This window comes from Barbus barbus (assembly GCF_936440315.1).
Source record: "Barbus barbus genome assembly, chromosome: 25".
NCBI classification, from domain to species: domain Eukaryota; kingdom Metazoa; phylum Chordata; class Actinopteri; order Cypriniformes; family Cyprinidae; genus Barbus; species Barbus barbus.
The window spans coordinates 6,688,734-6,703,594 of NC_136753.1; the positions used below are offsets into that span (position 1 = coordinate 6,688,734).

The 14,861-nt window shown below is 36.0% G+C and overlaps 1 protein-coding gene across 1 annotated transcript in view; it reads right to left on the bottom strand.

Annotated features, from left to right (window-relative positions):
• The window catches only part of LOC306844557 (unconventional myosin-X-like), a gene marked incomplete at its 5' end in the record, with an annotated part of 53,461 nt that overhangs the window by 30,067 nt on the left and 8,533 nt on the right, over positions 1 to 14,861 (bottom strand). Inside the window, one exon of the mRNA XM_079376780.1 lies at positions 8,145 to 8,243. Within this exon, the coding sequence (XP_079232906.1) occupies positions 8,145 to 8,243 (99 nt within the window). The remainder of the gene's footprint in view (positions 1 to 8,144; positions 8,244 to 14,861) is intronic.

A 14,861-nucleotide genomic window follows, 5' to 3' on the forward strand; every position in this document is an offset into this window, starting at 1 on the left:
AAAAAGACTGAAAGTGACGTCACCCGTGGAAGCGCAAGTGTCTGAGAGTGCAAGTCTGAGCGTGCAAGTGAGTGCAAGTGCAAGTCTGCAGCCAGACCCTATTGGGTACGTTTAGACGCTGAAAGTCGAGATGAGGAGGTCTTCATGCTCCATTTTCTCCACCCACCCACTCACACATGCACACAAGCACACAGCCACTCCATCTCTCTCCTCTCAGCGCATGGATATTCCTGCAAATCTGTTTGATGTTTGAAGCTGCTTTGCATGATTCAGACGAAAGCTGAAAAAGAGCATGGGAGAGAGAGACTATAAGCACAGGTGACCTACGTTCACACCTATAGAGAGACAGAAGCACAACAGAATGCGGGGGTCCTGAGATGCATGTTTAAATTTGAATGAAAAACAAGGCCCACATGGAGTGAGACACTGAAAAACAGTGAGATGTAACTTAATGGTTAAAGACATCTGTCTGCCTGTGCACACAGACCTGTGCCCTGTGTGAATGACCCCTAAGTTGCTGGAGACAGTAGTTTAGTGATAGGCTTGTGTTCAGTGATATGGAAATAAAGAAAACAATATATGGATTTTTAAAAGGTATTTTCAATGCTTTCATTTGTCACAATAATGTATTGTGACTGAATTATTTCAATGTCAGCCTTTTCACTGCAAATAATTAAACGACTGTTCAAAAGTCTCTAATGCGTATACTAAGATTACATATATTTGAAGAAACTACAGTAAAAACAGTAATATTGTGAAATATTACAATTTACAAAGAAATGTTTCTATTTGAATTAATTTTAAAATATCATTTATTTCTGTGATGACAAAGCTGTATTTTCAGCAACATTACTTCAGTCTTCAGTGTCACATGATCCTTCAGAAATCATTCTAAAAGGCTGACTCAAGAAAGATGTCTTATTGTTAATATTATCAACATTGAAATCAGTTGTGCTGCTTAATATTTTTGTGGAAACAGTGAGAATAAGTAACCAATGATAAGTAAGTTTAAAACAAAATTATTTATTGTAAATCAATCTTCCAAACATTATACTAAGTATCTTTACTGTGATATGTGATCAATTTATTGCATCCTTGCCGAATATAATTAATTACGTCTTTTGACAACAACAACTTTTGAACGGCATTGTGTATGTATGTCATTAAATGCAATAAATTCTATTAACATATTTGAAATATAATACAATTAATTTCATTAGGCTTTTTCCATTTTCATATCATCCACTGAGCTTACATTCACCATCTGCTGATGTTTCAATGTCAATTGACTTAGAAATAGCTCTCACATACATCACGACACAAAGAAAGGCCACCTCAGGAGGGAGTGGGTGAGACGCCGTCGAGAACTGTAGCTCAGAGTTGCATGTGAATTCTTATAGTTAACCGCTCAAAATTAGATTACAGTCTATTTTTGTGCCTCAGAGTTCTTAAATCCTATACAAACCTGTGAATGCTTTAGGTGAAGTTGCACACATACACATGTGCACTGAAGCACTGAAGCAGAAGACTCACCTCAGCGTGAATAGTAGGAAGGAGCTACTCACTGACCAATGCTCCGGAGGGCACACACACAAATATACACCCACCGAAAAAAAAAACCCACACACAGTTTTCCAGCTGATACCCTCTTAAAGGAATCTTTACTTACTTTCTTAAGTATGTGATACTCTCCAAAATGGTGCTATTGGGTGACGTGGAGGAGATGAATTGTTGAATAAAGTCATTATTTAAATTTTCTTTGCACACAAAAAGTATTGTTGTAGCTTCGGAAAATTATGGTTGAACCATTGATGTCACATGGATTATTTTAACTATCTCCTTGCTATGTTTCTGAGCCTTGATCATGTAAGGAACCTTGCTGTCTATGGGAGGGTCAGAGAGCTCTCGGAATGCATAAAAAATATCTTAACTTGTGTTCCGAAGATGAACAAAGGTCTTACGGGTTTGGAATGACATGAGGGTGAGTAATTAATGACATAATTTTCATTTTTGGGTGAATCATCCCTTTAAAAATAAAGGTGCTTCACAATGCTATAAAGAACCTTTAAGGTTCTTTGTGGCGAAAGAAGGTTCTTCAGATTATAAAAAGGTAAGAAAGAGATGGTTCTTTAAAGATCCTTCGACTGAATGGTTCTTTGTGGAACCAAAAATGGTTCTTCTATGGCATCGGTGTTTAAGCACCTTTATTTTTAAGAGTGTATACAGAGAAATATGGGAAAACACACCAGAATTACTGACAAAATATGGAAAAAAGTTAACTTAAATTCTTATTTAACCTAAAAGGACAAGGCCAACATTATGACCACTGACATTATAAGTGCCCTTTTTCACATCCTCAAATTCAACCTAAAAGGACAAGGCTGACAATGCAACCTTCTATGACGGAATCAAACTCTACCAACACAATATAGCCCTTTGACAAAGTCAGAATACCTCTGCTAGCATAACTACATTACAAAAACATTTTAAAGTCATGAGAAGGTTATGCTAACACATTTACACTATCCTCTTAAATGAATAGTTCACCCAAAAATGTCAGTTTGCTGAAAATATACTCACCGTCAGGCCATTCAAAATGTGAATGGGTTGGTTTCTTCATCAGAACAGATTTGGAGAAATTTAGCATTACATGACTTAGGTCATTGCACACTGAGTCTGAAATTTTCACATGCGTTTTCCCGTTTTTTTTCGTATTCCTCGTCCTTATCCAAATGCATGCTACGGATGCGAAAACACAGAAAATCGAACCCTATCCAAATTTTTTAATGACGGACGAATGTTTCGGAGGCAGTGTGTAAACGTGATTGGCACAACGTGAGGTCGTATTTATTTTTTAACGTGTGAAAATTTCTGACTCAGTGTGCAATGAATCCTCTGCAGTGAATGGGTGCCATCAGAATGAGAGTCCAAACAGCTGATAAAACAAGTACTCCAAACAAATCTTTCCATCCCTAACTCCATCCATACTCTGTCTATTAACTAACTTCTTGTGAAGCGAAAAGCTACATGTTTGTAATTATCATCATTAAGATGTTTTTAACTTTAAACTGTTGCTTCTGGCTAAATTGTGAGTCCTCTATCCATAATATTGGTTTCTCCAGTGATAAAAGTCGCTTTGCTTCTGAATCAGGAGAGAGATATGCACAGATCAAAGACTGTTTACAAGCAAAAATAGCCAACATATAGTTGGTGGATTTTGATGTGAGAGGATAAAAGGGGATGGACGTTTTCACTGGAGGAAGCATTATTACGGATTATGGACTGATATTTTGGCCAAATTTTACAGACACAGCTTTTTACTTCACAAAATATTAATTGAGGGACTGGAGTCGTGTGAATTACTTCTGGGTTACTGTGATGTTTTTCTATTCCTTTAATATGTTTTGCATTGTGCAAGGTTATTATGTTAATTTTTATGCAACATTTTTTGTGTTTTCATAATGTTGCAAAAACGTTGCAGGTTGCATATCGCAAAATTTTGATCTTGGTTACATTTGCATATCTTAGTTGTGTATTCTTGAACATATTTTAAAATGTTTCAATTCACATGTACAATCTACACAAGCATGCATGCATGCATAGGACACATATTGTCCCAGTATAACTCGGTCAGAACCACTGCAGGAATGGGGTCACTCCCATACTTAACTAAATTATTAACCAAATCAGAAACGAGCAAGAGAAATAAAGCGAGGAAAAGAGAGAGAGATGTCAGTTTGCATCCAGCCCTGTACTATACTATGCCTTAAAATCCACATAAAAAATTCAGCATTCTCCAACAGGGTTGCCATTTCATAACATATCCCCTACACATGCAAAACAGTTATTCTAACCCTTTGGATCAAGACCTTAGGGACAAAAAAATGGGTGAGGAGACCTCAGAAAGACAATATGGAGGCTGCTGGATTTCCCGGGAAAGGCTGCCTGAGACCTAACAGGAGGTTGGATTGGTGTATTGATTAATGGAGGAGGGACTACTGCAGAGAATGCTATACTGAATATTTTCATGTCAGCACAAGCTCTCTGGTGTGCAGGGTATGAAACATCAAGGTTACCAGCAAACAGGAAATATTGGGGAAATGCAGACTTAGATAAAACCTAAAGGAGATTTTTAATGTTTTTTTGGAATCTGCCTTGGATTCAGCTGTAGAATTGGAAAGTCTGAATCATTTTAGGGATTCTGTTTATTCAGATGCCCATTTCAAATAATTGGTGGGAAAAATATCACTTATTCATTTGAGTGAACACTCAAAAGTGTTCCTATATATTTTACAGCATTTTACACATGCGTTTTATTTTGTGTTATGACAGATGATTAGAAAATAAACTCCCTAGACTGCAGATATTTAGTTTGTTTTATTGGGAGTATTGTTTGCTGTAACAGATACTAAAAACTCAAAAACTATGTTTTTGAGTAATTTATATTGAAAGTGAAAGTTCTGTTTAAATGACTGGCTTTACACTGTGAAACACAAAAGAAAATATTTTGAAGTATGTTACAACTGTTTATGCCCATATAATGAAAGTCATCGGACCCTACTGACTTTCATTGTATGGGATTTTTTAGTGTTCCACAGAATAAAGAAATGCATACATGTTTGAAACAGCACGTAAGAAAATTTTTTGGTGGATTTTTTTTTGGTGAACTTTGGTCTACTTAAAGCTGAAATTTGTAACTTTTGCACCACTAGCATTACCAAACATACTGTAATTGCAAAAATATTGTTTTTACAACACTTCCTCCATTTGTTATTAGTTGGTCAAACAGAAGTTCCACCCAAAACTTGGTAAAGTTAAAGTTAATATATCAAGCATGTTGAAATTTGTGTTGATTGTGCCACAGTTACACACTTTTTACACTTTTTCAGTGAAATCACTTAACAAATCACTTCATTGTCTCTATATACTAAACTGGGATTGGAGAAAGTATTAAGTATTAAGTCAATGCAATCTCAAATGCAGCATCCACTGTAGCAGATCACATGATCTTCCATTAGTAGACATCACTGGCCATTTGCATGAAGTTAATCAAGCACTTTGATCAAATCTGTTGCGTTGCCAACAGCGACATGTCAATTCAAACCTCTCTAAAATTCAAATCACATTTGTCGCTGCGATATCAAATGTGAATTCCCCTTTATTGATTTACAAAGACACTGGGACTCATTAAAAAATTATAATCATAAATCACTAAGTATAACTGTTAGTCAACTGACTCTCTCCTTAATTTCTGTTCGCATGTGCATCTCCATCAGAAAGACCATAACATTTAATGACAGAGTCACATTTAAGAGTCATTCTAGATGACAGATGTAGGACTTCAGCAGAGTCCACCACTGGTCATATCAACCCAGTGCTCTTTCATTCTTTTTTCTTTCATGTTTTGTTTCCTTGTATAGGCCTTGTTTTTTAAATATGGAAATTAGTTTCCCGTACTGCTTAGTATTGCAAAATAGTCTAAAAATCAGCATGAAGAAATTGTGGATCGTGATCTTGCCTGAAAAAAGCTATGATAGGATATTCTTGCCATATTGCCCACCCCTACCAAGCATGTACATGAATGAACATATATGCACCACAAACATACAAACACATATGTTTGTAGACAAAATCAGAAATGCAAACAGGCTTCCTGTATGCATCTGCATTGCCTTTGTGGCTGAATGGGTGTTATGTGAGTAATAACAGGCAGATAACCCTTCCCTGCTGTGCAGTCTCCCTTTCTGAGCAGAATCCAGGCCAGCACAGCTGTTATTATTAGCCTGACATCACAGCTCTGCCAGCTCTAACACCCACAGCTATCAGAAACTACTTACCTTTATTAGCACTGTGAGTGCTTGTGTGAGAGTTTAAATGCTAATACAACCATTTGATTACAATTAAACCTCAAAACAGAGGCAGTTCTGATCACTGAACTGTACAGAAATGTGATAGACACAGTTTGGTGCACAGACTCCATAACATTGACAAAAGTATTTACTGTAGAAACTAATTCAATCTTTCTGAGGTGTATTTTACATATAATCTTTATTTTCCATTTTGAGATTTTGGAATAGTGCCACGTACAGAGAATAAAACGCAAGACATTTATGAAGGAAATATAATAAGGCTCCCACATCATGCATCTGCTCATAGCCATGAGAACGGCAAAACAAATGACTGTTGTACAACCCGAATTCTGGAAATGTTGGGACATTTTTTAAATTTGAATAAAATGAAAACTAAAAGACTTTAAAATCACATGAGCCATTATTTTATTCACAATAGAACATAACAAATGTTTATACGGAGAAATTTAGCACTTTTTTCCACTAAATGAGCTCATTTAAAATTTGATGCCTGCTACAGGTCTGAAAAAGCAAGACATTTTGAAAAGATTCAGCTGGGAGAACATCTAGCAACTAATTAAGTTAATTGACATCAGGTTTGTAACATGATTAGCTATAAAAGGGATGTCGTAGAGAGGCAGAGTCTCTCAGAAGTAAAGATGGGCAGAGGCTCTCCAATCTGTGAAAGAGTGCGTAAAAAGATAAAAAAATCTCATCATCTACAGTGTATAACATCATCAAAAGATTCAGAGAAACTGGAGAAATCTCTGTGCGAAGACCGTTTTGGATGCCTGTGGTCTTCGGGCCCTCAGACGACACTGCATCACTCATCAGCATGATTCTGTCTTTGACATTACTAAATGGGCCCAGGAATACTTCCAGAAACCACTGTCGGTAGGTTAACTGGACTTTCACAAAGAGGAGCTGCTTATTTTATTTCAATATGGAGATGACAGAATGAGGCACATATTAAAACTATTATAAACTATGCACAGAAAGAGGTCTTTCTTCAGTGTTCAGTGCAAATTAAAGCTTTACCTGGACCACCATGCAAGTGTGTGAAAGTGATATGACAACATAACAGAAATTTAACACTATTCTTTGTACGGTAGCTGTATTTGTAGGCCAAGGATGTAAGTAGATTTAAATCAAATTGTCAAGTTAAATTCATTTGTTTAGCACTTTTCACAATACACATTTTTTCAAAGCATATACACAATAAATCTTAATGTCTTTATGCCCCATAGTATCAATTAATAGATTAGAGCTGGGCGATAATATAGATTATGCTTTTTGACGAAACAAGCAATCAAGTGGTTAAGATACGCTATATAGTAAATAACTTTTTTACCATCAGATTTTTCACCTTTTAAAAGTATGAATTATTTTAAAAATCAAAAACAGCTTTGATGTGCTCTATGCATGTGTGTTGATGAATGCGAATAAAAGTTTTAATTAAATGTTCATCAAATAAAGAGCTAGTGTCTCTTCAGAAGATTTGGAATAAACCACTCAGTTCATATGGATTTATTTTACAATCTTTATAAATCGCCCTACGCAAGTATACTTCAGTGTATGCAGATAAAGATGAACATATACAGAAATACTTGTGATTAATCTAATTTTTGATTAACACAATAGAATTTGATGGAAATTTCTGGTATATATAGAGAAATGTGGGAAGTGTGGGAAGCTAATGCAAAAGCAACACTATTTCCTTGTAATGGCTTACTGGTATTTTTCAGTCTATATATGACATTGTTGCATGTCCAGTTATACCAGAAGGTTATAAGCACTGGCTCGTTGGGTATCGTACGAAAGGTCTAGTAAAATTGTCTCCAGCTGCATCATCTTTCAAAGGACACGCTGTTACCATAACAACAAATATTAGTGGACATCTCTGCACTAAAATAAGAGTGTTCTATCTCTTCTACTCTGTCTCTCTTTTGATCATGTGATTATTAATCTGCATATACCACATTGCACCAGAACTGGCCAAAAGCTCATGTAGAATGCAGGAGTGCATTATGGTCGGTTATATGATATAGTCTCTTTCACATGGTCGTATATGGAGGGTGAATGCATTGATTTAGCCTCAGACGTGCAGATGGCAGACATACACACACAAACATGCATATGCACACACACACAGATCCTCAGCACTGTTATGATGACATTCAGAGCACAATACCAACCCAGCGTAATCTCTGACTCACACAACACCCATTCAGCCATAAAGGGCAACATCTGTGTGTTTGCATGTGTGTGTGTTTATGACAGATTGCTGAGTCTTACCTCCCCGTAGTCGGTGGTGAGCACCAGGGTTCCATCTCCACAGGAGTTCACTGTAGACGGGACCAGCTGATCTTTATGATTCACCCACACTCGAGAACCCTGCAAAACACACACAAAAGCAGTCAGACACAAACCAGCACAATCCCAGATTATATGTCCCAGTTGTTTGTAAGAGCCACAGAACAATAAAACACATCAATAAAACACAAAATCTACATGTAGTCATTCACTGTTGAAATATATGACTTTCAGGATGACCTGTGGGTGGCTTTTCATTTCTAAACACTCACAGCTGCCCACACACAAAGCTTAGACATGTCTTTGTGCACAAAAGTCATTTTTTTTGGCCTTTTATTATTCCAAAGCAGTGACGTAAAGGCCAAACTGATACCCTCAGAGCACATTATAAAGTAGAATGTAAAAAGTATAAAAAGAAGCGAGCACAGTCTTCCACAAAAAAAAACAGTCATTTTTACAGGATCATAGTATTGCAATACTGATCCTGTTAAAATAAATAATTTTAAAAATATTTAAAAAAAGATTTATATAAAAAAATCTGTCATAATGTGACTTAAATGATAAAAAGTCTATATTGTTTTACCATTACCAAACTGTTGTTGTGTTATGTTTGTCATTAGGATCTTTTCTACTTCAAAATTGGCAATTCATACATTTCACTAGGTGGCTGATTTGCATGAATTCGTATGACCTCACTTGTATGAATTTGTACGTTTTGTGAAAAATCGTATGTACACTAAAAAAAATGGTTAATTGAATTTACAAATTTTTTTAAGGTAAGTGGTTGCAATCTATTTATTTTAGCTACATTTAAATAAACAAATTTATTTGACTAACTTTCAACGTTTTTTTTAAAAGTAGCTAAAATAAATTGTTTGCAACCACTTACCTTAAATAAAAGTTATTATCATTTTTTTCAATGTATTTTACGAGGTGGCAAATTCGTAGGAATTTATGCGAATGACCACCATGAACCCCGCCCCTAAACCTACCCCTCACAGAAATCAGACAAAATCGTACAAGTGAAGTCGTACAATTTCTTACAAATTAGCCACTTCATAAAATATCCGTAATAATTGGTCGTGACATAGCATTGTTAAATTATACACCAATTTCTTTGTGTACATTATATTCTGACATTATTTTCAATTGAGCTCAAATTACACAAGGCAATTTATTTACACTTAAAACACATACATAACTAAGGAAATGTTTAAAACCTTACAAAAATTCAAAGATGATCTCACCATCACTGGACAAAGCACAATGTTTAATAGAATGACCCAACAAAATTTCTTACATATTACAAAATTAAATAATCACTTTCAAAGAAAATACAAATGAATTATGAAAGGTTTTCAGACTAAGCTAATTTTTCATGGGAGGTTTGTGCTTTCCCCACATTAAAATTTGTAAATGCAATAACACCCAGTGAGCAATGATGTCATTTCGGATGTGTCCTCCTGCTCTTCTCCGCAGCAAAGTGCTGTTCTGTGTGAGCAGCGGACTGAATTATGGCCAGCTGTATGAAGTTAACTACTGATAATTGGGAAACGGATCGATAAGCCCGTAGCTTCAAAGAGGAAATTCAATACACAATCACCAGCTTCAACAACAACAAAAAAATCACACATTACTTCCAAAGCATTAAATGGCCCAGAAGAAACATCCATTTACATTTCCAGTATTATTTTGTGACAAAATTCCCTAATACTCACAGTAAATGAGGTAAACTGTCACAACCTGACAGAATTCACAAATATTATTCTACGGTAATTAAAGAGGATTTTGAAATAAGCATTTGAAACCTACATAGAAATCCACTGCTAGACAACACAAGCATGTAGTTTAAATTTTGACTCATTGGACATACATAAACTCACTCCTGCCACAAACAAAAAGAAAACAATGCGAGAATCCACCCCAAACCTCAAACTAGACAATGAATGTAAATTTCCCAGACGTGGACATTAGCCATACTGAGTTTTAAGCGGATGACCTCCTCTTCGACACATGCATTTCTGGACAATAAATAGGCAAACAGACAGGCAGACCGAGAGACAGACTGATAAACAGATAGAAGCTGTACTTTGTCAACAGATGGTTGACTATGATGAGGCATCCCACCTCCAGTCAGAGGAGCTACAGTGGTGAAGACAAAAGACAGGCTCCTCTACCCCTGGGTAAAGGAACCAAGCCAGGCAGAAAACACTTATATCAGACAGCTGAGCTATATACACTTACACATTTCATTTCCATTAGAAGACATTAAAAAGATTTCCCAGCTCTTTTGGGAAAAAAATCATTCAGTGTACTATTCACAATACAAAACTCCCTCCACAGCCTATCCAGACTTTATTGAAACAACAATGGGTTATTCAGAAATTAAATCATCACAGCCAGCACTAATATTAATGCCTATTCACAGAGACTAATATAAGATCATTTATATATTGAATGTACAGTATCAAAAACAGCAACTGGTCTTGTGTCTTAATAGTGGAAGAAACTGTGACAAGCAGAACAGATATAGGGCTGCAATTTACAATTTGGGGGAAAATGTGATTTAGATTTTTCTGATAAAAATTGTGATTGTGATTATATATCAATATTACTATAAATATAATATTAATAATTATTATTATTTCTATTATTTAAAAAATGAGTATTTAAGAAAAATATTATATTAATTATGGTTTATTTTCCTAATTTTTTAAAATAACCCCACTAAGATTTTATTTTGGGAAAAACTGTAATGGAGTTCACACTGCACGGTTTTAACCCTGTTTGCACTCAGCCATATCGTGATTTCGGTTTTATTTCAATTAATCATGCAGCTTTTTGCCGCTGTTTGTGTTGTGTGCATGGGAAGAAGTTCAGAAATGAAAAATGACTTAATGATGTTTGACTTGTCTTTCTCTCAAGCGTTCTTCATGTTCAGAAACCCCTGGCTTCACCCTGCCACTGATAGCATCTCTAACAGGATCAGGAGCTGCTACAGTAATTAGCACAGATGCAGAGGCTGTTGGCTTGTGCCCGCGATCTGAGCGAACGAATCATTAATGAGAGCTCAGGCCCTATGGAGAGCAGGAGTGTGTAATCATGCATGAACACAACAGAGATGAAAGAATTCAACGTCTTCATCAACATATAACTCTGCTGTTGCTCATGCACAGCTGTCAGTAGAAAACCGCTACATCCATGGGAAAATATGAAAGAAATATCCAACCACACACATGTGAGGGAATAAGGAGAGCATGCTCTTAGTGGGGGAGGGTATGCAAGAGGGTCTCTATAAAAAGATGCAGCCCTTGAGGAGCCAGCAACAATAATGGCCTGACCATAAAAATATGTAATAAAATATATATATTTTATGATTTTTCTTTAATACACTATATTTTATTTGACATTTATTATTGTTATTATTATTATTTTATAGCCATACCGATATAATCAAAAAATTTGACCAAATTATTTAGCCTTACCAACAAGCACAGCAAATCTGGGCTTGCTCAATTTCATTAAATACTGCAGTCATGCTATGTAAACCACAGCACATAGACTCATTATGGAACATCTGCACAATATTGAAAACCACTGGCTTTTAAAATCTCTTTGCACAGATACTTGCCATTATTAACCTTCATCTAATGAACAGTGTAATTAATCACCAGACCTCTCAACCTCTCATCACCCACCAGTGAGGGATTTACCAATTCCAGCAGACAATAACATTGACAATGACAAGCAGACGATGTGTGGAACAGTGCCTGAATGATTCTTTGAGGATTAATAAAGCATTAGGGAAGTGCCAAACCAAATACCACTACTTCTACTTGCTATTTTCAAACAAATCTGGGACATCTTACTTTTGATTGAAAGGACATAATCAACTCTAAGGTTGTTTATAACAATCGCTCAATGTCTGACTGCACAGAAAATGACTTTTACACCTTGAAACTGACAATTAGCTATACATCAGTATACCTTCCTCTTTCTCATCTCTCCACTTCTTTTTCCCTTCTTCTTCATTATCTTGTCTCCTAACCTCATGTATATTCACACATAACAGTGTGAAAATGCCATTACATTGCACTTCCTGTACAGCTATCAAATATACATGACAGAAGGAGAGGGAGAGGGAGAGAGAGGACAGAGAGAAAGAGTGAGAGAAATTAATGACAGATGAAGCTGTTAGACTAAAAGCTTTGCCTGAGAGATTCCCATCATACTGAAGAAAATAGAGACGATGAGGGGGCTAGACTTTCCTTCACATTTCTACACCTCTCCACTCCTCCTTTAATTTATGGCCCACGTACCGAGACTCCCTAAAGACACACGCACTGATTTTATGGGGCATTTTATTAATGGTTTTATTAATGTTAAAACAAAACTTAAGGTTTGAAACAAGCATAAATATAATTTTAGAAAAAATAATAAACTTGGCTGTAGAGTTGGCCAAAATGTTATTGTTTTCAAATAAGTAAATAAATTTCAGATATTAAATGTGATACATACACAATGCAGGGTTATCTGCTATGGGTTGTGATGGACTGGCATAGGGAGCTGAGCTGTTTTATAGTCTCACTCTCTTTACGCTACATCCTCTCATTCCTCCCTCCCGCTCTGTCCTTCACTCAGTCTCTCACCCCTCTGGCCCAATTTGATTTAAAAGCAGAAATAAGGAAGGCTAAGAAATGAGACACCTGTCTGGTGACCCCCTCTCTGTCATGCCTGCGTGTCTTTTTTAACAGCCCGCTGACAGATTTATGCACCTGGAAAAGGAGCGAGACGGAGATCTAAGCGGTCAAGCGGTTCACCATGGCAGTAGAGGAGTTAATTGTCCATCAACGGAAGATATATGTTTTCTGAGCTGGACAGGGTGAGAATGTGTGTTTATGGACTACAGGTACAGAAGAGAGTAGATGTGACTGTATGCAGCATTTCTGCAAATCCTGGCAGTGTGGCACTCTTCCAATACTGAACAATCAATCTACTGCATGCAAACAAGCAAATGCATCACTAGGCCATTATTAGGTAGCTCTGGATAATTGATTACATACTTGATTGCTTCTTGACTTCTTAGGTTTAAGTATATTTAAGAAACCAGATCCCACTTCTTTTGGATGAATAATTATGTCTGGTATGGTAGAGTGACCCCAAATTAAAACAGATTTAAGATTTAAGATATTTTGCTTGAAGTAATAGTTCCACCAAAAATGTGCATTCTGTCATTCATCCTCAAGTTGTTCTAAACCCACAAGACTATTTCTTTGGAGAAATAAAAGGAAAAAATCCCTGCTAATAGCTCTTTTCTATGAATAAGGGCTGAGGCTTTCAAACTCCAGTAAGATACAATAAATGTATATCATTTTGTGTGAGAAACAAACATTTAGTTACCCATAGACAAAGTAAAATATGTACATATCTTATATATAATATATAAATTAATAAATGGAAAATATTACATTTCCATATATGAAATATGGCATATGAAGTAAAATCTTGGATATAACCAATAAGAAACTGGAACATTTTCATATTTTAGCATAGCCTATATATCTAGTCTATACAAATATGTATGTTTATGTATACATTTTTGAACATATCATGTGAATATACATATATCATGTACAAGTATATTCACCCTAAAACCGATCAATACATGTTGATATTATATGTAAATATAAAAAGTAAAAATAAAAGATAGACATTTATCTAAAAAGTGTATTACAAAAACACAAACATACAGATTGTTTGTTCTTTGTTGTTTTAATAAAGTAGCATATGCCTATATAAATAAAACACATTGTTGACATATATAGCGACAATATATAACATGTACAATTTATTATGTACAATATGTACATATTTTACTATGGGGATTTTATATGTTAATATGAACTTCTCAAAGAATTGTCTTCTTGCAAAAAAAAAAATTCTTTTGATTTTGACAAGGACATTACGAGAATTGTCTCATAATAAGTGACCCAAAAAAGTGCTGGGTTAACATGCTACACTCGTGAAGTCATCCATTTTGGCTCTAATCACAGCAGGGTGAAATCACAGGGGAAACGAGCGATGCTAAATCAGGAAAGCCAAAGCTGCAGTTCTAATGACGAAGGGAGTTAATTACATCGCGGGCCTAGTTGTTTGCATTCTGATAATTATACATCTATACAGCCAGCAAGAAAGAGAAAACACAAGCTGGTAATCTACCAAAGGGCTACACGCAGACTTGTGCAATTTGTCCAGTTTCATAGACATAACACAAGAGTGATTTCCCACTAGATTTCCCTTGGAAGATTCAGACAGATGACCCTGGCCTTTGTAAGCGTTATAAGGGCACTATAATCACTATAATAACCCACTGCGTTACAGTAATTCCACCGAGCTGCCACCTCTCCATCAAAGGGTTTAGCACAAGCATATGGCTGCCATGGCAACGGAGGGGCAGGGTTGTGGCAGCAGGTGCTGGGTGTGAACTAGGGCAATAGTGGAGTGGACAGGGCAGTAGGTTATATATTAAAGTTGAAATATTGCATTGGGGAATTGGACTGATTTAACAGATAGATGGATAAAGATTAAAACTGGACTGATTTTTGAATGCCTTTGCAAAGGATCAAAAAATACTCTCGTGCAAGTTGCATGGAAAGGTCAAATGCAGCATGGGTGTGTATTTTTAGCATGTCTGTGTGT